The 26,375-nt window shown below is 32.3% G+C and overlaps 1 protein-coding gene across 1 annotated transcript; it reads left to right on the top strand.

Annotated features, from left to right (window-relative positions):
- Positions 1–1,432: 1,432 nt before the first annotated feature.
- LOC134725204 (uncharacterized) lies at positions 1,433–25,347 on the top strand. Its single transcript, XM_063588843.1, has 14 exons — positions 1,433–1,563; positions 2,770–2,916; positions 4,238–4,401; positions 6,704–6,830; positions 7,574–7,670; positions 10,298–10,684; positions 12,693–12,778; positions 13,679–13,797; positions 14,837–14,975; positions 15,389–15,489; positions 16,525–16,613; positions 17,384–17,932; positions 24,432–24,619; positions 25,188–25,347. Exons 1-14 carry the CDS (start codon positions 1,459–1,461, stop codon positions 25,326–25,328), a joined length of 2,439 nt encoding a protein of 812 aa, XP_063444913.1. The 5' UTR covers positions 1,433–1,458; the 3' UTR covers positions 25,329–25,347.
- The last annotated feature ends 1,028 nt before the right edge of the window (positions 25,348–26,375 follow it).

Below are 26,375 nucleotides of genomic sequence, written 5' to 3'. Positions count from 1 at the left end.
TAAACCATAATCGGTCAAAGTACGGTCTTAAACAAACAAATATAGTACACATAAATTTGCGTTTTTCAACACAATTGTTTGTTAAACTCAAACCATAAATGCCTCCAAAGTCATTAATGAAAAAAAATACCCTCTATATGAAATATACAGAAAAAATGGACACATGAAGAGTTAGAGAATCAACTGTCGAAATAAGATTTTGCTAATTATTGTTTAGATTTAGTGAAATATATTTCTCTTTTTAACTCTTTAGATCAAACAAAAGAGGGACGAAAAATAACAGAGGGACATTCAAATGCATATGTCGTCTCGATAATAAACTAACAACGACATGGCTGAAAAAGGAAAAAAAATATCAATAGACAAACAATAATACACAAAACACAAGATAGAAAACTGAAGAGTGAGCAACACGAATCCTTGGGATGATCTAGGGTGCCCCCAGAAGGACCAGCAGATCGTGCTCCACATGAGGCTACAGTTGTGTTGTTCGTGTCATTACACACCTTGTAATCAGTTATTCGTTAGGTCACAAGTCAGCCTCTTGTTTTATATATTTTTAAAGGAACACTAGCTGTCAAATTCATGGTCACCGATTTGTCTTAAATTCTTATATTTTATTTGTAACAATGTAAAACATTTATCAAAACTATCAAATCTTTCTAATATAAAATTACCAGTGCACGTGCAATGCATGCGTTGTCTATCTCTAGTTAAGGAGTTAAATTGAAGTTCACATGAATACGAATTCAATGAGGTCGAATTATTCACTTGCAAGTGTTATTTATCTTATTTTGACAAAATTGAACCATTTTGGCTGCTAAAATCGAAATATTATTTCACAATTTCACTTTCAAGTTATTGACAGAACAAAAACAAATCGTACTTTAGATTTTTTTATGCCAGTATCTCGTAGCGCCCCTTTAATATATTTAGTTTTTTTCTTCAGAAAATACTGTTTTCGTTTTGATTTGTTTTGGTAAATTTCATTTCGTATCTTTTTATTCTTATACCGTTTCGGACTTGTAAGAGGTATCCACTTTTCATGCCTTGTCTCTTTCCTATATTTTAATAATATTTTTTTTTCTTTTCAAAAAGCGAAATGATTAAAACTGTCCGTTCAGGTTAGTACTTTTATAGTTTGCTTAAATATCTAAACTATTACATTTGAAAAGGAATTTTATAAATTTGAAAATTTTAATTATTTGGTAGATTTCCAAATTTTATTTTTTTTAAAGTTGGACTATTGATATATTTAAAACTTTGATAAAAAAATCAATAAAACTCAAATTTGCATAACACGGACCCCACCTCATCCCCTTTTCTAAGGGGTTTTAAAAACAAATACAAATTTAGAGACGAATAATAGAGTTTCAAAATTAGGGACGAAAATAGACATATTCAAGCATGCATTTAACATTGAAAAAAAGTTTATCTATATACCCAAAAATTTGCAGCATGGAAACTTGCAAGATTTCTAACATGTCTAAGAAAGATAAAAGAGTTGAGTCAAAGAAAAGAAAAGCAAAGGCTTTCCTGCAGCTTGCTAATGAAGTAGACGAGGTAAAATCTGACATTTTTTTGTCATGAAAACAAAAAAAAATAATCTCAGGCCTGAGGATGAGGGGCAAAACAACAAAATGACAAAAAAAAAACGTCATAATGTTAAAACAACCAAAAACTCTCTGTGTTTAGTTGAGAAGGTTGGTAAGATTTTACAATACACGATTTAAGGAATATAAGAATAGACTACTGTCAGGACTGTAGTTGTAAGTTGAAGAGTTGCCACTGTCTTCTTCGTAGTACGGGAAACCTCGGGGCCTGAGGTGGAATATCCCAGAACTGTGGCGCTATGTACATGCAAATTGAGAGGGGGTTAGGAGGCCTCAGGGGTCCTGATCCAGACACCTACCTTAAATACACGAAATCATGATGTCCAGAATTTAAATAAACTAAATCCTGTCATCCCGAAATATATGAAAAACGAATTACAGGACCTGGAAAGGGTCGATCCCGAAATCTATAGCTTATAAACACCTGATCCCGAAGTCCTGATAAAGGTAATTTCCCTCCTCAATGGAGGTTGAAATTGTGAAATAATAAAAAAAAAATTAAATAGCCACAGTTTAATTACAACTTAAAATAACATTAGTCAATACATGCAATGCAATGAGAGCCGTGGTGTAGTGGTTAGTGCATCGGACTACTAACACAAAGGTTCCTGGTTCGATTCCTGTTTGGGATGAAAATTTCAGGAACTCTATTTTCGGCTCTCCCTTGACACCATTAGCGAGTATGGTCTTAAGGAAACCATGATAGTCCGTCGGAAGGGGATGATAAATGGCTGACCCGTGTTAAGAGAGAGCCAAACATCTCTTGCAGGTTAAAGACATCCTTGTAGATTTCGAAAAAGAGTAGGCTAATGCCGCTATAAGGCAGCACTCGCACCCGCAAAGTGGAAAGGAATTTATATAAGTTGCAAAACTTGTTTCCCAATCCACTCTAAATAAATATGTTTCAACTAAACTAAACTACGTGCAATACTAGGAAGGCGTCCCAGAAAAAAATTAAAAACTTTAAACAGAAAATACTTGTGGAAGCGGCTGAAGATGAAAACACCAACGATGGAATATACAACATGTAGGATCTGCAATATTCTTTTGCATCAAAAGTCACAAGATCTATCGCCTTAATTTCAGCTTTAGGGACATTGGCAGAATCAGTCATGAATGTATATATCTACAAATAGAAATATATTTTTTTTCGCAGGTAACAAAACAAAATGAAGATTCTGAAGATGAAGATAGTAAAGCAAAGAAATCTAAACTTACAGAACAGAATCAGACTGAAACAAAGACAATGGAAGATCTAGTTCGCTTCAGAAAACTTCTGAGAGACAGACAGAAAGCTAGTATGGTATGTAGCTTGTATGTGGAAATCATAAATATACCAAATCTCCCGACTCATAATTTTTATATTACAAATGTATATCAATGTGTAATTAGGAAAAATATTTATTGTTTGTTAACATGTACTAAATAAACTTTCATTTCTTAGTCTGATAGATATAGGAAGATGTGGTGTGAGTGCTGATGAGACAACTCTCCATCCAAATAACAATTTATAAAAGTAAACCATTATAGGTCAATGTACGCCTTCAACACAGAGCCTTGGCTCACACCGAACAAAAAGCTATAAAGAGCCCCAAAATTACTAGTGTAAAACCATTCAAACGGGAAAACCAAAGGTCTGAACTATATAAAAAACGAGAAATGAGAAACACGTATAAATTGCATTAACAAACGACAACTACTGTACATCAGTCGATTTCACAAAAAAACTTATGACTAAGATTTATCGTAAGTATACTGATTTGTTCATGACTTAAGACCAATCTTAGTCGTAAGTTTTATTTGTGAAATCGACTACTGTAGTCGATTTCACAAAAAAACTTACGACTAAGATTGGTCTTAAGTCAGACTTAGGACAGGTTCAAACATTTGCAGCAGGATTAAACATTTTAATGGTACCAAACACTCCCTTTTTCTTAAACAATAGCATAACATCACAATATAGAAAATTACACAATAAAATATCAATTGGAAGGCTTAATTCAATAAAATAAAACGTAAATTAACACACTTCATGCACTATGAATGAATAATTTTGATCTGATGTTTGATTACAGAAATTTCTTAAAAAAACATGTTCTGGAAAGCCCAATAACAATATTTGTTAGATTGTGGGATGAAATCTCAGGAATGATAAAGCAACAAATACCATGCACATCTCCTTATTTGTATATATTTCCTCCTACAAATATAATATTGAAATTTGTGATGCATTTTAAAAGCTATATTAAGATGAGATGTGATATGATTGCCAAATAAGACAACTTTAAAAAAAAGTTCAAATCAAGTGGATGTAGGCAATTATAGGCAATTGTACATGCAGCCTTCAACAATGAAATAACTCATACAGTATTGTTGGCTAATATTAAAGGCCCTGAACATGTTGGTCAGTCAAAACAAATAAATTCATCATAGATACCAGGCTTAAAATTTGTATGTCAGGTGAACGATTTGTCAACAAGAGACTTGTCAGTGACACTAGAATCATAAAGGTAAAAAAAAGGCCAAATAACATTGAATAGACATGATAGATGAATAAAGTATGAAGTTGAGCATTGAGGACTGAAAAAAACATTCCAATTTAACCAGATTTTTTATTTTTAAAGGAGAAGCCCAAAGTATTTTTACTGCTAGATGAACTACAAATGCAACACAGTCGACAGGTGTCACAAGATTTAACTTTCAAGGAGATGCCACCTTTGTTCCTCTTGGATTTACAACATTTACTACTGTATGCTGCACAGGGAAATGTATCCACCTACAAACCTAGGTAACATCAATATAGTTGTATCTAGTTTAATGTATATATATATACATACTGGACATAAATTTAGGTTTCATTGTCTATCATTTAACAGAGTTGTGTCCCTTTTTTATTAGCTCACCTGGCCCACAGGGCCAAGTGAGCTTTTCTCATCACTTCGCGTCCGTAGTCGTCCTGCGTCCATCGTCGTTATTTTTTACAAAATCTGCTCCTCTGAAACTACTGGGCCAAATTTAACCAAACTTGACTACAATCATCATTGGGTTATCTAGTTCGAAAAATGTGTCCGATGATCCGGCCATCCAACCAAGATGGCTGCCATGGCTAAAAATAAAACATAGGGGTAAAATGGTGATTTTGGCTTATTACTCTGAAACCAAAGCATATAGAGCAAATCTGACAAGGTAGAATTGTTCATCAAGTGAAGATCTATCTGCTCTGAAATTTTCAGATGAATCTGACAACTGGTTGTTGGGTTGCTGCCCCTGAATTGGTAATTTTAAAGAAATTTTGTCGTTTTTGGTTATTATCTTGAATGCTATTATAGATAGAGATAAATTGTAAACGGCAATAATGTTCAGCAAAGTAAGATCTACATATAAGTCAACATGACAGAAATGGTCAGTTGACCCCTTAAGGAGTTATTGTCCTTTATAGTCATTTTTTACCAATTTTTCATATATCTTTTACAAAAATCTTCTCCTGAAACTACTGGGCTAAATTTAACCAAAGTTGGCCACAATCATCATTGGGGTATTTAGTTCAAAAAATGTGTCAGTGATCTGGCCAATCAACCAAGATGGCAGCCATGGCTAAAAATACAACATAAGGGTAAAATGCAGATTTTGGCTTATTACTCTGAAACCAAAGCATTTAGAGCAAATCTGCCGAGGGGTTAAATTGTTTATCAGGTGAAGATCTATCTGCTTTAAAATTTTCAGATGAATCGGACAGGTGGTTGTTGGGTTGCTGCCCTCCAATTGGTAATTTTAAAGAAATTTTGTCATTTTTGGTTATTATCTTGAATAGTATTATTATAGATAGAAATAAACTGTAAACAGCAATAATGTTCAGCAAAGTAAGATCTACAAATAAGTCAACATGACCAAAATGGTCAGTTGACCCCTAAAGGAGTTATTGCTCTTTATAGTCAATTTTTAACAATTTTCATTTATTTTGTAAATTTTTTGTTAATTTTACCAAATAATTTGTTCTGTTACTAATGGGCAAAAGTTCATTATAGATATAATTGTAAGCATCAATAATGTTCAGTAAAGATATATCTTTAAGGTGGTACCTAACACTACAGGGAGATAACTCTGTAAAGTTAGCTAAACGTTTTAATGACGTTGTGTTGTAAAAGGAATATAAAGCTTCTCAATGGTCAAAATTGGTGTTTGTAAAACTGCTATATAACCAGTGTAATTTTTCTGACAAAACGGTTGGTTCAAAATTTTTGAAATTTTTATAGTTTTGTTAAAGGGTCAAAGTAAATACTTTGACAAAATTTTATGAAAATTAAACGAGACAAATTAATTTTAGTGAAAGTGTTGGGTACCACCTTAAAAACATCACCATCACCAAAACACAATTTTGTCATGAATCCATCTGTGTTCTTTGTTAAATATGCACATACATGACATAGACCAAGGTGAGCAACACAGGCTCTTTAGAGCCTCTAGTTTAGTTTAATGTTTATACATACTGGACTTTACTTTAGGTTTTATTATCTATCTTCAAGGAAAGTTGTGTCCCGTAATTGGACATCTCTATTTTAATTTGCATGAATATATATATATACGAATGTATGTAAAAAATGTATGTCATTACTGTAAATTCAGAAATTTATTGCTATTTTGTCATTTTAGAGCAAAATGCGATTTGATTTTTTGCAATATTGAGAAAAATCCTGTTTAGTTCATACATGTCAAATAAAAAGTTTCAAATTGCAAGTTTAAGTTATTGCAATTATAACCCTGTTACATTATTCGCAATAATAAAAACATTACAATAATTGTATCCATTTACTTGCTAATTTACCAGACTGGGCCGATAATTAAAAGTGTATCAACTGGCATATTACTGTAGGTTAGTTAGAGTAGGAAAGGTGATCAGCATTGTTATAATATTATTTATTATTTAACAGATTATGAAATGTAAAACTGGTCTCTTACCTTTTAAGATGATGTAGAATATTTAGAGTAGGGAAGGAAACCAGTGTTGTTAAAATATTAGTTACAATGGTTTTGCAGTTTTTAAAAATTTATCAATTTGTTTCCTTTAATTTCATGGCATCTTTCTATTTCAGATGGTGTAAGTTGCTCAGAGTAGGGAAGGTTACCAGCGTTGTTGTTATTGTATTAGATTCTGTAAGCAGTCATGAATACCAGACATATCCAGACTGCTTCACAAGACTTAATGCACTGTTTGATATGGTAATATATATATATATCCACCAGTATGTTTAGTGTTACGGCAGAATGCATTGAATGTGTAGGTAAAGATAGAATCTTTGGTTAGCTTGCTTTTTAGCTGAACCGTGAAGTCATTATTAGGTTAAATAAAATACCCTTATTTAAGAGTAGACTATTCCATCAGATAACCAATCTCTCTGTCTGTAGGACTAGACTACTCTGAAAGGTGTGTGGTATACCTAACCTAATAATGACTTCTCGGTTCAGCTAATGAGCAAGCTGACCAAAGAATCTATATTTACCTACACACTCATGATCAATGCATTATGCTGTAAGGGTTTCTTTACCTATCATGTTGACTGGTATTAACTTTTAATATAGTCCATGCATACCTTGTATAAGAATTAAAAAAAGGGCAAAAAGAACTAATAACTGCCTCCTGATAAATAACTTGAATGTCATAAAGTCTTGTCATGAAATGATGATACACTTGTCAAGAAAATTACATAACTTTTGCAAGGTAAAGAAATTCTAATAGCTGTTCTAAAATTAAAAATGAAGTCATTGTTATAAATCTATCTTTAAAAATTGGAGTTATCTTCCTTTGTCTAGAATTTCTCTTGAATCAACTACAACCAATGCAATATTTAATTTTACTTCCAAATGATAAACTGAAGCAATCTTTACCCTCAGTGCTTACAAGCACTTTGATTGGCTTTTGAATTCAAGAAGCATCCTCATATATCTTGTTCTTTGTGTTTTAGTCAGCGGATATGATTTCACCAGAACAGTATGGAAGTACAGTCAGTGAGGATTTGTTTAATGTTCCTATAAGTAACAGAGAAATAAGGAAAATAAATGGTATGTATACTAACTATAATTATCTGTGTGTGGGATTGTCTTGCTGTATTTAAGACTCATTGGTGACCTTCGGTTCTTTTCTGTTCTTTGGTCGAGTTGTTGTCAATTTAACAAGTTTTGAAATTTTCATTCTCAATATTTATACTATTAAATCCAAAAGATTGAAAAACATTCTCTTTGTTGTCTCGATCACTGCTTAAATTAAGGTACTTTGGATTCATTTATTTTCGTGGGTACCAATTTTCGTGGTTTGAGGAAAATTTACACATATTCATAGATATTTAATTTCTCGGTTTTGGCAAAGTCTACACTCATTCCTTTTGAAAATGTGTTTTTTGTTGAACATTTGAATTCGTGGTTCTCCTGTACCCACGAAATCCACAAAAATTGGTATCCAACAAATATTAATGAATCCACAGTAGACCTAGATTAAGGGAAATAACTCTTAAAATCATCACAGGGTTCGAAATAAGCGCTATCCCGCTTGCCCGAGGCAAGTAAAATCTGCAGCGGGCAAGTGAATCCCATCACATAGTTGTCTGCCCGGCAAGTTGAAATTTTGTGTTTGTGTTTCATTCTATCATGTCAATTAATATAATTATATATGCAAAGGGTCTTAACCATTTATTGTTAATGAATTTGTGCCAATAAAATATTTATACCCCCGCTTTAAAAAAAGGGGGGGTATACTGTTTTACCTCTGTCTGTCAGTCAGTCCGTCCGTCCGTCAGTCAGTCCGTCCGTCCGTCAGTCAGTCCGTCCCATGAAACTTTCGTCACATTTTTCTCAGGAACTACACATCCACCCTTTCTGTAATTTGGTATCAACATTTATATATGTCAGCCATACCGTGTGATGTGTTTTCAGATTCATCACTTGACAACTTCCTGTTTACCAAACACTTGTATGATTTTACACATGATAGCCAAGTTGAAATTTTCGTCATATTTTTCTCAGGAACTACAATACAAGGATTTCTGAAATTTAACTTCAGGATTTATATAAGTCAGCTATACTTTGTGATGCGTTTTCAGATTCATCACTTGACAACTTCCTGTTTACTGAACACTTGTATGATTTTACACATGATAGCCAAGTTGAAAATTTTCGTCACATTTTTCTCAGGAACTACAATACAAGGATTTCTGAAATTTGGTTTCAGGATTTATATTAGTCAGCTTTACCGTGTAATGTGTTTTCAGATTCATCAATCGACAACTTCCTGTTTACCGAACACTTGTATGATTTTACACATGATAGCCAAGTTGAAAATTTTCGTCACATTTTTCTCAAAAACTACAATACAAGGATTTCTGAAATTTTGTTTCAGGATTTATAAAAGTCAGCTATACCGTGTGATGCGTTTTCAGATTCATCACTCGACAACTTCCTGTTTACCCGAACACTTGCATATTTTTACACTATTTATATTATCCACTTGCAGCGGGGGTATCATCAGTGAGCAGTAGCTCGCAGTTTCACTTTTTGTATTTGTATAACTATGTCAGACATAATTTTCTCAATGTACAGTGTGTATGATTTTATTACTTTTTTAGTCGTCTTTATTTATTTCATATGCGCATGCCAGGAAAATCGTAAACATCGTAGTTTATCCCGAATAATCCTATTGGTCAATTCCTATGCGTAAGCCAATGAGCGCCGGCGTTTTAGAATGTTCAGTCGCACCTGCTCAGGGATTTCCTCTACTAATCGTGAAAGGAAGTCGATACAACAATCCAATCAGAACGTGTTTTGCAAACAACTTTTGAGTTGATTTAAAAATGAAAGTAGAAACAACAGGCTGACTTTCTTTAAAAAAATTAAAGTTTTCAAATTCATTCAATGTAGAAACAAGCTCTTATAGTATTGCTGTAAAATGTAAAATAAATTACAATTGCATTGTTTAGAATGAAGCATATTTTTTACAGGAAATTTGACAATTGGGTCAGTTTCTACATGTACATTTGAAATTTTTTTGTCACTTTTTTTTGTAAAAGTAAAAGTTTTTGTTACAAAAAGGGTGTATAGAAACTTGAAATCATCTGCAAGGAGAGGTCTAGAATGCAGGATTTGGCACCATTTATCCCAGAGCTTCTGGGGGCCTTACGCGGTTAATATTTAAAGCCTGAAGCTTGGCGAGCTTTTTAAATAATTAAGATTTAACTGTTGAGAGTGGAGAAATATCGTAATACACGAGTTACTGTGGTAAAATCTGTTTCTCTTATGATTTTAATCCTTCCTTTTCAAAGATTTGAGGATAGTTGTGTACTTTTTGAGTGATGTCGCCTTATTTCATGATGTCACAATAAGAAAACAAGAAAATTTAACATCACAATTAAATTTCAACCAATCATTTGCAGAGAACAGATTTTTCACTTGTGAGGAGAAGAAATATTTTTCTCACACCGGTCATGAAATGTGAAAATAGCACAAAAATTAGAGAAAGTAATTTTTAAAGGCTTTTGTGCAGACATTGTTTAAACCACAAAATCAAAATTAAATATCTATGAAAATACACAATTCTTTAATCTTCCAAGATTGATACCCATGAAAAATAGATTTATTTACAGTATGTTAGCATATAAATGTAAGTATGCTTTCTTTGAATAGTTTTTATATTTTTCTAGGTGTGATACCAAAAAAGACAAAAAACTTGATAAACAAATTCACCAGACCACCTGGATACAGTACAGACTTGCAGAACAAATCCAGTAACAATTTACCTGACATGGAAAAACACAACAAAGACAAAGAATTAACAAGCATAGATAAATATACATTTTCCAATGCCAGTAAAACAGACTCACCAGAAACTGGTATGGACAAGACGTCATCTAATGCTGCTGATACCAACTTATCACATGACCAAAAACAATTAGAGAATAGTTTTCAAAATGCCGGTATCAACATAGATCCAGGAGACCTTCATGAGGATGATTCGTTCTCCAGAACAAGTCTGCTGCTCAGTCTACCACAGATGATATTGGAAGATTTTCCACTTCCTATTTACCATGGTAACTATAAAGTATCTTAGCTATATATATATATATTTGCGAAAGCAAATTTACAGATCTAACATTGTTGGGTTGATGTTTAGACGAGTTGTATATACATTATGTACACAGCCATGTATCACCATCATTGATGGCGATCCGATTGATACATCTGTTGTAGGGTTGTCACTGACTCAGACGTACTTATGAATATAATTATTTTCTGTGACTGTATCTTACATTAATTTGTAGGATCCTTTACTATAGATAATTTAGCTGATCTGTAAACAATAACATCTTCATGCCTTATATATCATGTACTGTAGTACGCCGCTAGATTAAAACTGACGTGGAAAGGTAACATATGCCCACCGAAAGCTCTTTTTAAGAGAGCCCAGGTGGTCGTGTGGTCTAGCGGGACGGCTGCAGTGCAGGCGATTTGGTGTCACGATATCACAGTAGCATGGGTTCGAATCCCGGCGAGGGAAGAACCAAAAATTTGCGAAAGCAAATTTACAGATCTAACATTGTTGGGTTGATGTTTAGACGAGTTGTATATATATATATATACTAGAACACACCCGTGATCTCACGTGTCCGTGACTTAATTAAAGTATATAACTATGCGCAAGCCTTATTTTGGTATTAGTATTGTCATCTGATAAAGTCATGCCGATTATAAGATACACAGTTTTCCCTGCTTTCAAATCTTTCTGTTTGAACCCGTCGAACTGGAACTTATCAATTATTGGTAATATTTATTATTTGGCAAACAATAGGTCCTGGAATGGAGTTAACAGCATTGTCCTATATAAGTTATAAATAAAGTTGAATTCTTTGATTCGCTGTTTTAAGTCATGCCCACTAAAAAATTGAAAACTGCACCTATACTACACCTTATTTTTAGTCCAGATTTTTAGTATTCGTATTGTTATCTTAGAAAGTCTTACTGATTAAAATACTACAATAGGTAACAATTTGACAATTTAGTAGTGTCAACCCTGTGATTATGACCAGTGTATATAGCGGCATATTAATCCTGAATACACCGTTTGGTGGTGCGCCTGTCAGATGCGGAACGTACAGATAAAGTAATACGTAACAGGTGAATATATATATACTATTGGTATCGGTATCGGACTCGACCCGGAACTTCTTAATTATTGGCAATATTAATTACGTGGAAAACAAAAGGGCCTGGAGTGGTGTAATTTTTAATCTACACCTCTGTACTATATTAGTTATATATAAAGTTGAATTATGTGATTTGTCGTTTTTACGTGATGACGGCTGACTAATTGGACCTCGTAATTTTAGTATTATAGATAGTATGTCAATAAGACAACAAACTTACAACACATGCTAACAAAAATAGACATGCAAAAGTTAAATGACAAACCTTTATTATAGATACTCATGATAAGTTGTGTAAGATGAGCGAAAGATACTAGAGGGACATTCAAACTCATAGATAAAAAATAAACTGACAATGCCATGGCTAAAAAAGAACAAAGCCAAACAGACAAATAATAGTACATAAGACACAACATAGAAAACTAAAGACTTAGCAACATGAAATATAATGTTTTTGCACCTTTTGAATCTGTTTGACACCTACTACTTGTTTTTGGTGTGGGAGTATGCTAAACACAGCAACATGTGCATTTTTTTTTTCTATGGGAACATATAAGACAGGCAGGTGAATCATTATTTTTTTCTTGCATATATAATAGGTAGAAGTGGACAATTTAAAAAATTCTCAGAGGGCATCAGGGGCCCAGTGGTCACTACTGTAATCACCAGCAAGTCAACACTGAAGTTGTGAGTTGAAACCCCCTTGTGGCTCATGGCACTCTGGCTACCTCCACCAATAAAAACTGGCCGCCACGAAATAGCCCAGAAGTGGTGCTTTAAGTGGTGTTCAAACACTAAATCAAATCAAATTCTCAGATGCACATTAAGTTCAGAAGTTACAACAAATTTATACTACAAAGACTTTTTTTTTAATAAATGGAATTTATTTTTCCAGGTGGCTATAAAAAGTATGCGTTTTCCAAAGAAGGCTATTCCACAGTGTCCAACCAGAGTCCTATGTTTGCTATTGACTGTGAAATGGTTAGTATATAGGTCATGAAAAACAAGTTCCTGGAAGTTCATAATAAAAAGAAATCAAAACGAACAAATATTATAAAATATTTTCCTAAGGAAATAAAGGGTATAGGATAAGTGTTCCAACAGGAATTGATAAAATGGCAGTGTTTATAGAAAAAAATCCAAAGAAACTTCTATTAGGCAGAAGAAATATAGTTGACACTTAGTTGGAAAGTTAATATATGATATATGATGGTGGTAGTAGGAAATATGTTAACGTTACAATTTTTGTGTTTTTTAGGAAAATACTCAACAATTTTATGTTTAATTTTTGGTTATGAAATAAATACACTTAATACAGTTTTATTAATTTAATAACTATGCTTCCAAAAATAGATGGTTTATAGTGATGGAACAGTAAATGATATAGGAAGTTTAATTTGAGTAAATAGCAAATACATTAAATTTGTGTTTTTATCCATTTTATAATTTCATTGATATTGTTATTTCCTGTGTATTTTTTTAGTGAATGATTAATTTTAAGTTTATACTTTCAATGACTGTTTGAGTTTCAATGACTTTGAATTTCAGTTTAAAGTTTCAATGTATGTTTGAGTTTATTTATAGTTTCAATGACTGTTTGAGTTTGTTCATAGTTTCAATGACTGTTTGGGTTTGTTTATAGGTTCATTGACTGTTTGAGTTTCAATAATCAGTTAATAGTTTCAATGACTGTTTGGGTTTCAGTGTATATATAATTTCAGTGACTTTGTTAGGTTTCAGTGTATAATTTCAGTGACTTTGTTAGTTTCAGTGTATAATTTCAGCAACTTAGTTAGTTTCAATATATCATATCAGCGACTTTCTGAATTTCAGTGTATATTGATTTAATGACTGTTATTTCAGTGACTTTGTTTATTACAGTGTGTGACAACAGCAAAGAAGTATGAACTGACGAGAGTATCGGTTGTTAATGAGAAGTTGGAAGTTGTTTATGATAGCTTTGTTAAACCTTATAATCCCATTACAGATTATGTCACAAGGTAAATTGATTTTACTTATAAAACAGAGGGTCTCTATATGGTTTACAAAAAAGAGATGATGCTGATGAAAATGATGGATGACATTTTAACGTCTAGCTGCAAATAAAGGCATATTCTGGATGAGTTCTGGACAAGAAAATGTTAATTTACTGTGGATTCATTATTATTCGTTGGATACTGATTTTTGTGGGTACAGGTAAAACAGGAATTTAAATGTTGAAAGACTATCAAACTTTCTATAGGAAAAACCACGAAATTAAACATCCACAAACATTTACGTTTTCCTTAATCTACGAAAATTGGTACCAACGAAATATAATATAATCCACAGTAAAATGAATAGTTACTCTGCTTCATATAAGACCGACACTCAGTTGGATTTTTAATGTGTTACTTCAAAAGATTAAAGTCCCCAGAAATTCATTCACCCTACTTAGACACTTAGCCAAACATGCATTGCTCTTACTCCTTAATGCTATATGCTTATTGGAGAGGCATCAAATACCAATTTTCAAATCTTTTTTAAATCTGGCCAGGGAACTCGAAGCCTCAAGCACTAGAGGCAAACATGCTGCCACAAGACCATCTAGGCAATATTTTACTTCAAAATTAATATAGCTTTAATAACTGGCTATGTTTTCATTATATGAGTGATACAGGTGTCCCTCTTGTTTAATTATTTATTTTTATATTCAAGGTTAAACTACTGCAAATTCAGGGCGAAATCAGTTGTTGTAGAAGCGTAATGAGAGCACAGTAAGGTCGTAGTAATATCGCAAAGGTCGCTGTTCCATCGAGAAATTATTGCCTGCATTTATTATTGCAATTTTGTCATTTTGGACACAAATGCGATTTTAATTTTTATATTTATTTTTTGCAATATTTCAGAAATATCCTGTTTGATACATTTAAAAAAATTCAAAATGCAAGTTTTAAATATTAGGTTTATAACCCTGTTACAATTTTGGCAATACAGTATATGATATAATGTTTATATTTACATTATTCAATTGTGAATCATAATACTATCTGATTACAGGTACAGTGGTGTTACCAAAGCTATATTAGATCCAGTGAAAACAAGATTGAAAACGGTTCAAAGGTTTCTACATAAAACTTTACCTGTTGATGCAATTGTATGTGGACAATCACTTAAAGGAGATTTAGCAGCTCTCAAGGTATGTATCTTATCTATTTTCCCATAGTTTGAACAACTAAAAAGTTAGGAATGAGGATTTAAACATACTGTCATCAATGTAAGGAAAACTTTTATTGAACCTCTGAAGAACAAAGATTGTTATCTGTGCTAAAAACCAACATTGTGATTAATAACATAACCATATATCTATCTATCTTTCATTAATTATCTATGTGCTTATGTACAACTCTTCCTGAAACAATGGCATTCAAACTTTTATAGAATCTTTTTAACAATTTCCAATTTTATTTTTTAATCTGGATATTTTTGGGAATTTTACGCTTCTACATATGATCTTATTGAAAAACAACTATGGGAAAGCAGAGAATGTATGATTGCTTAAACTTTTTGTGCTGGTGCAATTATATATGGTGCTACTTTTTTCTGTTTTAGTTGTTCCATCCATATGTGATAGATACAAGTGTGATATACAACCTGTCTGGTCACAGATCACAGAAAACTAGTCTACGTAGACTAGCCGCTCACTTCTTGAAGTAAGTTTTTGAGATCAACATCTTCTGTCCTGTACCATACTGTTAGCTAGCTATGTAATACAGTCTGAACTATTCTTTTTTTATAATTGAATTAATTAAATAATCTTGAAATGTATTACAAATAAAATCATTATTTTTATCCCAATGCTGATAGACAAAGGGGACATTGAGGTTTATCCTTGTCTGTTTGTATATGTTCATACTTTCTCATACTGTATCATTGTGTATGACCAAACATCTTTGAAATTGCTTTCTGTTCTTTAACTTAAAATCAATCAACCAAATGTTATAAACTTATATATACAATGCTTATTTCCCCCCAACACTGATCAAGTTGGAATTTGGGTGGCATCAGTACACTCATCTTTTTTAAAAAAAAAAGAACAAAAAAAAAAGTTTTTCTTGAATTATTGTAAATATGTTTAGTTTTTAATGTTCTCCTAGTATGTGCCTTCTTGTAATCTTCAACATATTGAAGTTAAGAAGTATTATGTAGATGTAGAGTGATCTCAAGATATATCCCTTTTTAAATGGATCAATTGCTGAATTTGAAGTTTCAGCCCTCTAACTTAAACAGTTTGTTAAGTAGCCTCTACCAAATGTTATAACACTTTTACACAATGCTCATTACCACCCAACACAAGTTCAACTTTTGGTGGAATCACTATCACAGACCTTGAGTTATGTCCCTTTATAACACAGGACAAGTTCCAATTTTGGTGGCACCACTTACACTATTCTCAATTAATGTCTCTTAATAAATGGAAAAAATGCAGAAAAAAAATCATGTAGTTAAAACTAAAATATCATTCAGTAGATCATCCAATAGATTTAGTGTGAAGAGTTTATTGATAGTCAGATAAAAACATGACCTTGTGCAGTGCCAAATTATAAATACTAACAGGTTGAAGGAGCATGAAAGTACAATTAATGCGTATAATAATAGTATTTATTCTGATTTTAATTTGTTGATAGCAAAATACATATTTATACTGAAAAAAGACAATCTTTAAAGTATGTTTCTTCTATTTCTAGTAAAGATATCCAGAGTAGTGACCAAGGTCATTCTTCTGTAGAAGATGCTATTACCACAATGGAGCTGGTTCAACTCAAACTTAAACATTGTAAGTTCAATAAGAGACCAGAGGAAATAACATTTACAGTAACAATTTTGATAAACCAGATGGGTATTTTGACAATACATGTCTCTCCTTTCGTTTGATGTGATTTATCATTTGATTTTGCTGTTTGATTTAAAAGGGGCATTCTGTTTTGAATTTTCCTCAGAAATCAGTATTTTTGTGATTTTACTTTTTCAATGATTCTCAAGGACTAAATAATTGAAAATCAAAAACTGTTTTAAATAAATGAAGAGCTTATTAACCAATAAAGACAAAAAGAATAGCCAAAGCTGGTCAAGGAATCTGAGGATTGCATGAGGGAGATACATTCCTTAATATATATATATATATATATATATGAAATTTGAGAATTTAAATGTTCATCACTCGAAAAAGATCTCTTTTAATGTACAAGTTAGGGGTGCTGTCGTACAAGGTCAGGGTCAGGGTTTTTATTATACAGAGGATTTAAGTTTATTCTCCATTAAAATGAATGTGGAAAGGTATTTAAAAGTGACTTCCAAAATTCCCCAAAAGTTTTGCTTAATGCTAAATATAGACAAACAACCAGAAGTGAAAAACAAATCATGTTCTAAAATAAAGCTCCCCCTTTCATTTGTTTCTATATATAAAGGATCTCTAAAAAGACATTCAGTATCAAATGTAAAATTCTCTGATTTCTCCATGATTTTGATGGTTCCTTTGAATTTTATAGGGGAGATCTTTATTGCAATTAATCTATGAAGCCTTACACTGATTGCTAATATTTTCAGCACTAAACTTTGGTGATGTAGTCAATGGAGGAGTTATATTTCCACAGAAGGTAGAAGTGAAAACAGAAGAAAAAACAGAAGAGAAAAGCACATCAGATGGAAAGGAAGAAGAGAAAACAGAAAAGAAAATAACAGAGGGGAAGGATGAAGTGAAAACAGAAAAGAAAAGCACCTCTGAGGAGAAGGTTAACAGTTCATTAGACCGTGAAAATACAGATCAGGTGGAAATAAAGACTGAAAAATGTGAAGATAGCAAAAACAAAAGCATAAAAAAATTAGAAAAAGGAGATAAAGACAGTTGTAGTGATGGAGAAGAAAGTAAAAACAAAATGGAGTCAAATACTAGTGCTGAAGAAATAAGTAAAAACAAAATGGAGTCAGAACATTGTACTTGTGATGAAACAGAGACTGACACTGAATGTAAATCTTGTCAGGCTGAGAGAAAATCAGGACCTGATCTCATTCAACAAAGGAAAGCATTCTTTCAGCAGGCTGGTAGCCATCTGTATGAAAGTCTGTTTGCTCTGATAAAGAAGCAAAATAAAATGGGTAAGGGTGATGATTTGATTTTTTAATAATGTTACCTCGTCTATTATTGTGATGACAGCGTAGTTTGAAAATTCAAATACAAAAAACAACACACATTCTTCAAAGAGATCCAACAATAGAAAAAACTTGAATCAAAAAAAATTTGTCAGGGTTCCAAGGAACACAAGTGTCTTGCCTACTTTTGCTGTTGGATGAGGAATGGATCACTATGTTTCTCTTTTGGGACAAAAGTTGCAGGCTCAACAAAAATGGAATGAGGGGGGAAATTGTTATAATATTAGTGGCCTTGAGTGTTTTTCTGCTCTTTGTTCAAGTTGTTGTCTCTACAACACATTCCCTGTTTCTGTTTTCAATTTAAGCCTCAGGGGATCCTGGATTTTATTTCTTTCTAGGCCAGAAATACAATATTTATTTGCTAATACTCTTGAAAGCATTTAGGAGTTAGAGGTGACTAATCAGGTGTCAGGGTTCAGTATGGTGATCTGCCTTTCTAAAGATTGTTTACTAGCACATTTCTAGCATTTTGATTTTAGTACAATGCAGGATTCAGTGATATCACATGTATATATGTTTTCATCCTGTTTTATATGTGTGAAGTAGTTGTCACTGGACTTCATTTTTGGGATACGATTGCTGTCAAGCAATCTGTAGACTTTTACCATTGACCCTATGACACACTCCCTCACGTCATTCGTTTTATTCTAAACATTCGGCAACATCTCAGATTCTTATGATTGTCTTGCTTTAAAAGGTAAAAACAAGCAAAACAATTCATTTGCAATTGAACATAAACAACTTTCCTGTAATGTTTTACTCATAATCTTCATGTATGATATTTTCCTTGACTTATATGCGTGTTTTTAACAATACGGAAAATCAGAATTAAACAGTATTTATATTTAGTGTTTTTATAAATTTAGAAACACGTCAGAGGGAATTCCCAAATTTTGATAACTTGCGAGAGTTCTCTGAAAGTCGATCGATAATTCTATTTCTGTCACAAGAACTGAAGTGGAGTATTTCTATATTTTACCGTTATGAAACTGATATTTGATACTGTACTCTCATAAAGAAATGGAGAACCATTCATCACATCATTTAATAAACGTTCTTGTTCCAAATCGCAAGTCGCGGTTTGTTTATGTATTAATGTCTCACTAATTAGAGACAAAAAGAATTGTAGAGACAAAAAGCGTCAAGAAGCGACAAGAAGAATAATATTAGCAACAAGAAACTATTTAGCGACAAAAAAACATTTTTATACGACCGCAAATTTTGAAAAAATTTTCGTCGTATATTGCTATCACGTTGGCGTCATCGTCGTCGTCGTCGTCGTCGTCCGAATACTTTTAGTTTTCGCACTCTAACTTTAGTAAAAGTGAATAGAAATCTATGAAATTTTAACACAAGGTTTATGACCATAAAAGGAAGGCTGGTATTGATTTTGGGAGTTTTGGTCCCAACATTTTAGGAATTAGGGGCCAAAAAGGGCCCAAATAAGCATTTTCTTGGTTTTCGCACAATAACTTTAGTTTAAGTTAATAGAAATCTATGAAATTTAAACACAAGGTTTATGACTATAAAAGGAAGGTTGGTATTGATTTTGGGAGTTTTTATCCCAACAGTTAAGGAAAAAGAGGCCCAAAGGGTCCAAAATTAAACTTTGTTTGATTTCATCAAAATTGAATAATTGGGGTTCTTTAATATGCCGAATCTAACTGTGTATGTAGATTCTTAATTTTTGGTCCCGTTTTCAAATTGGTCTACATTAAGGTCCAAAGGGTCCAAAATTAAACTTAGTTTGATTTTAACAAAAATTGAAACCTTGGAGTTCTTTGATATGCTGAATCTAAAAATGTACTTAGATTTTTGATTATTGGCCCAGTTTTCAAGTTGGCCCAAATCGAGGTCCAAAATTAAACATTGTTTGATTTCATCAAAAATTGAATAATTGGGGTTCTTTGATATGCCAAATCTAACTGTGTATGTAGATTCTTAATTTTTGGTCCAGTTTTAAAATTGGTCTAAATTAAAGTGCAAAGGGTCCAAAATTAAACTAAGTTTGATTTTAACATAAATTAAATTCTTGGGCCTCTTTGATATGCTGAATCTTAACATGTACTTAGATTTTTGATTATGGGCCCAGTTTTCAAGTTGGTCCAAATCAGGATCTAAAATTATTATATTAAGTATTGTGCAATAGCAAGTCTTTTCAATTGCACAGTATTGTGCAATGGCAAGAAATATCTAATTTCACAATATTGTGAAATAGCAAATTTTTTTTTAATTAAGAGTTATCTTTCTTTGTCCAGTATAGTAAGCAAGAAATATCTGCAAGAATTTTTTTTAAATGGAGTTATCTTTCTTTGTCCAGAATCAACTTAAATCTTTGTTATATACAATATACAATGTATATTCACTTTTTACTACCAACTGATAAATTTAAATAATCTTTACCATTCAGTGATAACAAGCAGTTTTTTTACATCTTAATATTTTATGATGTATTTAAATGAGTAGTAATTGTTGCAAACTCCATTAGAATATTTTAATTGAAATTAGTTTTGGAATAAGGGAAAGGGGGATGTGAATAAAAAATTGGGTTCAATTTTTCTCATTTGAAATTTCATAAATAAAAAGAAAATTTCTTCAAACATTTTTTTGAGAGGATTAATATTCAACAGCATAGTGAATTGCTCTAAGAGAAAACAAAAATTTTAAGTTCATTTGAATACATTCATTCTGTGTCAGAAACCTATGCTGTGTCAACTATTTAATCACAATCCAAATTTAGAGCGGAATCCAGCTTGAATGTTGTGTCCATACTTGCCCCAACCGTTCAGGGTTCAACCTCTGCGGTCGTATAAAGCTACGCCCTGCGGAGCATCTGGTTTTATTTATATTACTTATTCGAAATAAATATTAAAAAAATATGCAAAAGAAAACAATTTCAACGACAGGAAAGTTAATTTTGATAGGGGGGAAATGAAACTTGTAAATCTAATTCAGTTGCTACATTTATTTACATGATATTTTATAAGGTATCACAGGAAGTATATTTTGTCTTTTTATTTGTTTTTAAAACCATTTTTGTACAATATGTAATTAACTTGGAAAATGCATTATTTGTGCATAATTGTCCAGAAAATTCATACACAAATTGTGAAATACAAATTAAGAACTGAAATCAAACAAGAGGAAAACATAATTAAAATGTGAATATTTTTCATCATTTTATTTAGTGTATTGTCTCATTTAACGATATTTATCATGTTTATGCATATAGATTGAAGATTAAAGGAAACTGATGACAATCTTGAGTTTTCAACAGGTGTTCACTATTCGGTACAATAATTTTATATTCTGGTGCGTGTAATTGATGAAGGTGTTAATGGATGTTATTGTTGCAATAAAACAAAGGACACGCACCTAGTTAATCTCATTTGTTGCTCTTAATTGTGTATTACCTTAGAGTGAAGCCACAGCTAATGTTGGTCCTATCAGGAAAAATTAATTGTACAGTTAGGAAGGAAATAATATTTCATGTTTTTGTTTTATTAAATCCTTCAAAAGGAAGGTGACAAATCTGTTTTTATTTTCATTTTATAGCGTTTACATTTACTTTGCTCTTACACATGTTTAATTTCTACATCTATCAATATGATAATAAATAGTACACAATCTCTTCATTGAATTTTTTTTTATTTCTTCATCTTTCAATATAATCCTAAAAAACATTTTAATGTATGTGATAACAAAATGTATTCTTGTCGCTAAATAGCTTCTTGTTGCATTTTGTCACTTATTATTTTTCTTCTTGTCGCTTCTTGACGCTTTTTGTCGCTAATTAGTGAGACCCCACATGCGTGTAGTTTTCCTGATTTCAAGGGGTATCAGATTTGAGTGATTCCCCGCTTCATTGATTAATTTGAAACTCATTGGATTCTTTCTATGTCTGTCTGTATATGGAGGGCTATTGTTGTTGCATAATTTTAAATCACATGCATAATTTAAATTAAAATAAAATGTTTCATCGTAAAAATTACCTATAACACCCCTTCAGCAGATATGGAATCTTCCATGTTATCGTTTCGAGTTGTCTCCCTTTTCGAAGTATTCGTCAAGAAGAATTAACTCGTTAATGCCGGTAAACATCGTATTATATTAAGAACGATCTCAATGTAAACAGAGGAGTGTGTACGGAAAGGAGTCATGCCCTCTGACCCAAAGGAACTTCAATAATTAAAGAGTAAGAAATGGGGTTCCTCCTAAACTGGTCCGCCGTTCTATATATAGCTTCGCACCGAAGGTCAGTGTAGCGATAAGTGATAAGGGTCCAGTTTAGGGTTCCTCCTAGAATTACGGTGATAAGATACGGAAGCAAGTTAACTCGTACCACGGCATTGGAACCAAAAAAGTTAACTTGTACTACTGGGAAGTCGTAACATTCAGAAAAATATGTAAAAAATATGATGTTTTATGGGTTTCTGTTTGTAAACTTAATAGAAATAAAGTTGAATTACTTGAATTTTACACAGGAGTTAAATGAAAACTTGGACAAAAATAAAGAATGTTTTAAAGCATTAATGTTTTAACTGATCTTTCAAACTAGAACATAGGCGGATCCAGCCCCCCTTTTTTTGTGGAAAAAATTTGGTTGATAATAAAGGGAATCATTGAAGCATGACTGGAGCGGGCCCCCTCTTAGGTCAGTCAGTGGGCTCCCCCTTAGGAAAAGTTCTGGATCCGCCACTGTAGAACTTAATCCAGAGGAAAGTTAAAACATTGCTTTAACTGTACCTTATTAAAATTGAACATGTTGAATATGTATATATCCAATTTAAGTTAATTAAAGCTGTAATCCATGATCACAAATTGAATGCTATGTTTACAATTGTTGAAAGCCATGTGCTTTTTTTGCGGGGAAAATGCGGACCCCCTTAACAGGAATCAGTTAAATTTCATTGTTACATTTATTTATAGACAGTAAAAATAATTTTGGCAATCATTTTGACTAACTGCTAAGATTTTATTATTCATGAAAAATTTTCTTCGGGTGAAACTGTGTATACCTTAATTATCTACATCTGCCACAGTATTTTCTATCCAATATACAAGGAACATAAGCTACAAATTGGTCATTGTACTTTCAAATTATATACATTTTACAGACTTAAGAGGTATTGGGTGAAAGTAACGTATATCATGTATATTCATCATTTAACACCATTTGAAAGCATTTAAATAAGTTGGTACGAGTTAGCAATGGTTCGAGTTTTTTTTTTTTTTTTAATGGTACGAGTTTACAATGGTACAGGATAACTATAATTCGATAAAACACAATAAGTACATGGCTAATACACTTGTAACGGGGATTGGCTATTCTTTAAGTTGAGTGACTATTCAGATTGTTACATTTTGCATGTGCAGTTGAATTAGTTTAGAGAATAATACTATCCAGCTGTACCAGGGTTACTGGCCAAAAATGCTTGAGACTCGCGCATGTTCATGCTTTTTTTGCAACAGTATTCTTGGATCTATTTCTTTCCTCTTTGATCTTTTGAATTTTGGCCAAATCTCATGCTTTTGTTTAATGAAAATTTGGCAGAACTGCTATACATGGGTCAATGAAAACTATGGCAATCGTATCCCTCAGAGCATTCTGCTCTTTGATTATCATCTACTATTGTTAATGCAATTATTAGGGAACTATTTTTTGCAATTTTATAGGTTATATATAAGAAGATGTGGTATAATTGCTAATGAGTCAACTCTACACACAAGACCAAATGAGACATAAAGTAACAATTATAGGTAACAACACAGCCATCAACAATGAGTTAAACCCATGTCCCATTATCAGCTATAAAAGGCTCCAAAACAGCAAATGAAAAACAACTTGAACAAGAACATGAAGAAAACTAATAGCCCGATTTATGTACAAAACAAAAAAAATCAAACAACAACCACTGAATTACATGCTAGCCTCTTGAGTTTGGACAGGCACATATAGAATGAGGAGGATTTAAACTTGTTTCCCTATAAATTGGGAAAGTACAACATAAGAATAAACTATAGAATTAAATTTAATGTGCCCCACTTGGGGCCTTAATGTAATGTGTTATGATCTGTTCCTCTGTTTATCTGTTTGTTCAACAGTACACATGTTCTGTATGATAGGATCTTTCATTTAAATGCCAAATTACAGCTTTGACCACAATTTCAAAGGTCCACTGGACATAGAAAATGAAAGTGCGAGTGGGGTATCCTTGTACTGTGGACACTTTCTTGTTCAACATATTTTTAATTTTGATACTTGCCATGATAAAAAAGAGAATGAATATAAAGATTAATGCATTCTTAAGAGACACCTCCGGGTGCGGGAGTTTCTCACTACATTGAAGACCCATTGGTGGCCTTCTGCTGTTGTCTGCGCGGGTTGTTGTTGCTTTGACACATTCCCCATTTCCTTTCTCAATTTTATTAAATGTTATTTCAGTTGGGTTTATTGACAAAGCTGAAACATTGGAGCAGTTTAAGGATGACACTATGACAGCAGTTCCTACCAACTGTGATAGAGATACTAAATCTACAGGGAAATCATTGGTACAGTTCCATGACTTTGTTTATTTGAACTTTCCTTCTTACAAAGAGATGTTGGATAGTAATGATGAGGAAGAAAAAAAGGTATGATTATATTTTATCTTTAGATTATGCCACTGATTACAATTCCCTTTTAAACATATTTAAGAAGGTACCAAAAACCTTGCTTTAAATTAATTTGCCTTGTTAAATTTTCATAAAATTTTGTCAAAATGTTTTATACTTGACCCTTTGACAAGAATTTAAAAATTTCAAAAAACTTGAACCATTCATCATATCGGAAAAATTTCATTGGATATTTAACAGTTTGAAAAATACAGATTCTACAACTGCAACAAGTGTATAACGATATTTCACCACTGGAGACAGTTTAATATTTATATTTAAAGTGTGAGGCTTGCCAAATTTACTGTTTAGAGCAAGCAGGGAAGCAATTTATTAATTTTTTTGCGATATTGAGAAAAATCCTGTTTAATTCATTTAAAAAAAATGTGAGTTTAAGTTATGTTGATTGTTACCCTGTCACATTTTTTGTAATAATAAAAACATCTCAATAATTACTGAATTTATAGTAGTCTGTGTATCCAGCCTACTGATAATGGCATTCCTATCATCAACAGATTTATTTGTATATGAATTTATTTATTTCCAGCATCTATTACGGAAACAAGACAAAAGGATGTCAAAGGTGTTGAAACATGCGAGGCCCAACTCCTTAGTTGCCGTGGTGATGACAGGGAGATGCTGTCAAGGACAGGATTACAGTGCAAAGACTTTTGTTAAAATAACTTGAAATAAAGTTACAAATATAATCTATTGTTGAATATAAAAAAAGAAGAGGTGGTATGATTGCTAATTAGACAACTCTCCACAAGAGACTAAATGACATATAAATAACAACTGCAGGTCAACATATGGCCTACAACAACGAGTAAAACCCATACCACATAGTCAGCTAAAATAGATATAGGAAGATGTGGTGTGAGTACCAATGAGACAACTCTCCATCCAAATAACAATTTTAAAAAGTAAACCATTATAGGGCATTGTACGGCCTTCAACACAGAGCCTTGGCTCACACCGAACAACAAGCTATAAAGGGCCCAAAAATTACTAGTGTAAAAACATTCAAACAGGAAAACCAACAGTCTACTCTATATAAAAAAAAACGAGAAACGAAAAACACGTATATATTACATAAACAAACGACAACTACTGTACATCAGATTCCTGACCTAGGACAGGTGCAAACATTTGCAGCGGGATTAAACATTTTAATGGTACCAAACCTTCTCCCTTTTTCTGAAACAATAACATAACATCACAACATAGAAAAACACACAATTGATTATGAATTGGCAGGCTTAACTCAATCCAAAAACTTAAATTAATACACTATGAACGAATAAATTTGATCTGCGATATCTGAATGCAAATGCAAGGTTAATGAAATATTAGAGACAAACGTTCAAGGCCAAAAAGCAAACAAACAAGTCCAAACAAAGTCATGGCAAGACACCACTGGGAAATAAACAATAGGCCTGGAATTGACAAATGTAAAACAATTCAACAAGAAAACTAACAGCTTGATTTAGGTAAAGAATAATGAACTAAAAACAATTAGTATAAACAGCAATATACATATGTTGGGACTCCTTGTTTTCCCCCTACTACAAAAAGTTAAATATCTTGCATCATAAAATAGCTCATGAAAAGTTACTCACAATATTATAGGAGATTCTAGATTTCGTTTTTTTGGATTTGAGACCAAATACCAATACAAATAAAAGTAAAAGTATAAATATCTTGAAAAATATCTTGAAAAGGAGGAGCTTAAATT

This window comes from Mytilus trossulus, chromosome 7, assembly GCF_036588685.1.
Source record: "Mytilus trossulus isolate FHL-02 chromosome 7, PNRI_Mtr1.1.1.hap1, whole genome shotgun sequence".
In the NCBI taxonomy this organism is placed as follows: Eukaryota; Metazoa; Mollusca; class Bivalvia; order Mytilida; family Mytilidae; genus Mytilus; species Mytilus trossulus.
The sequence above is the reverse complement of the archived record's forward strand: the minus strand, read 5'-3'. Positions and strand labels throughout refer to the sequence as shown.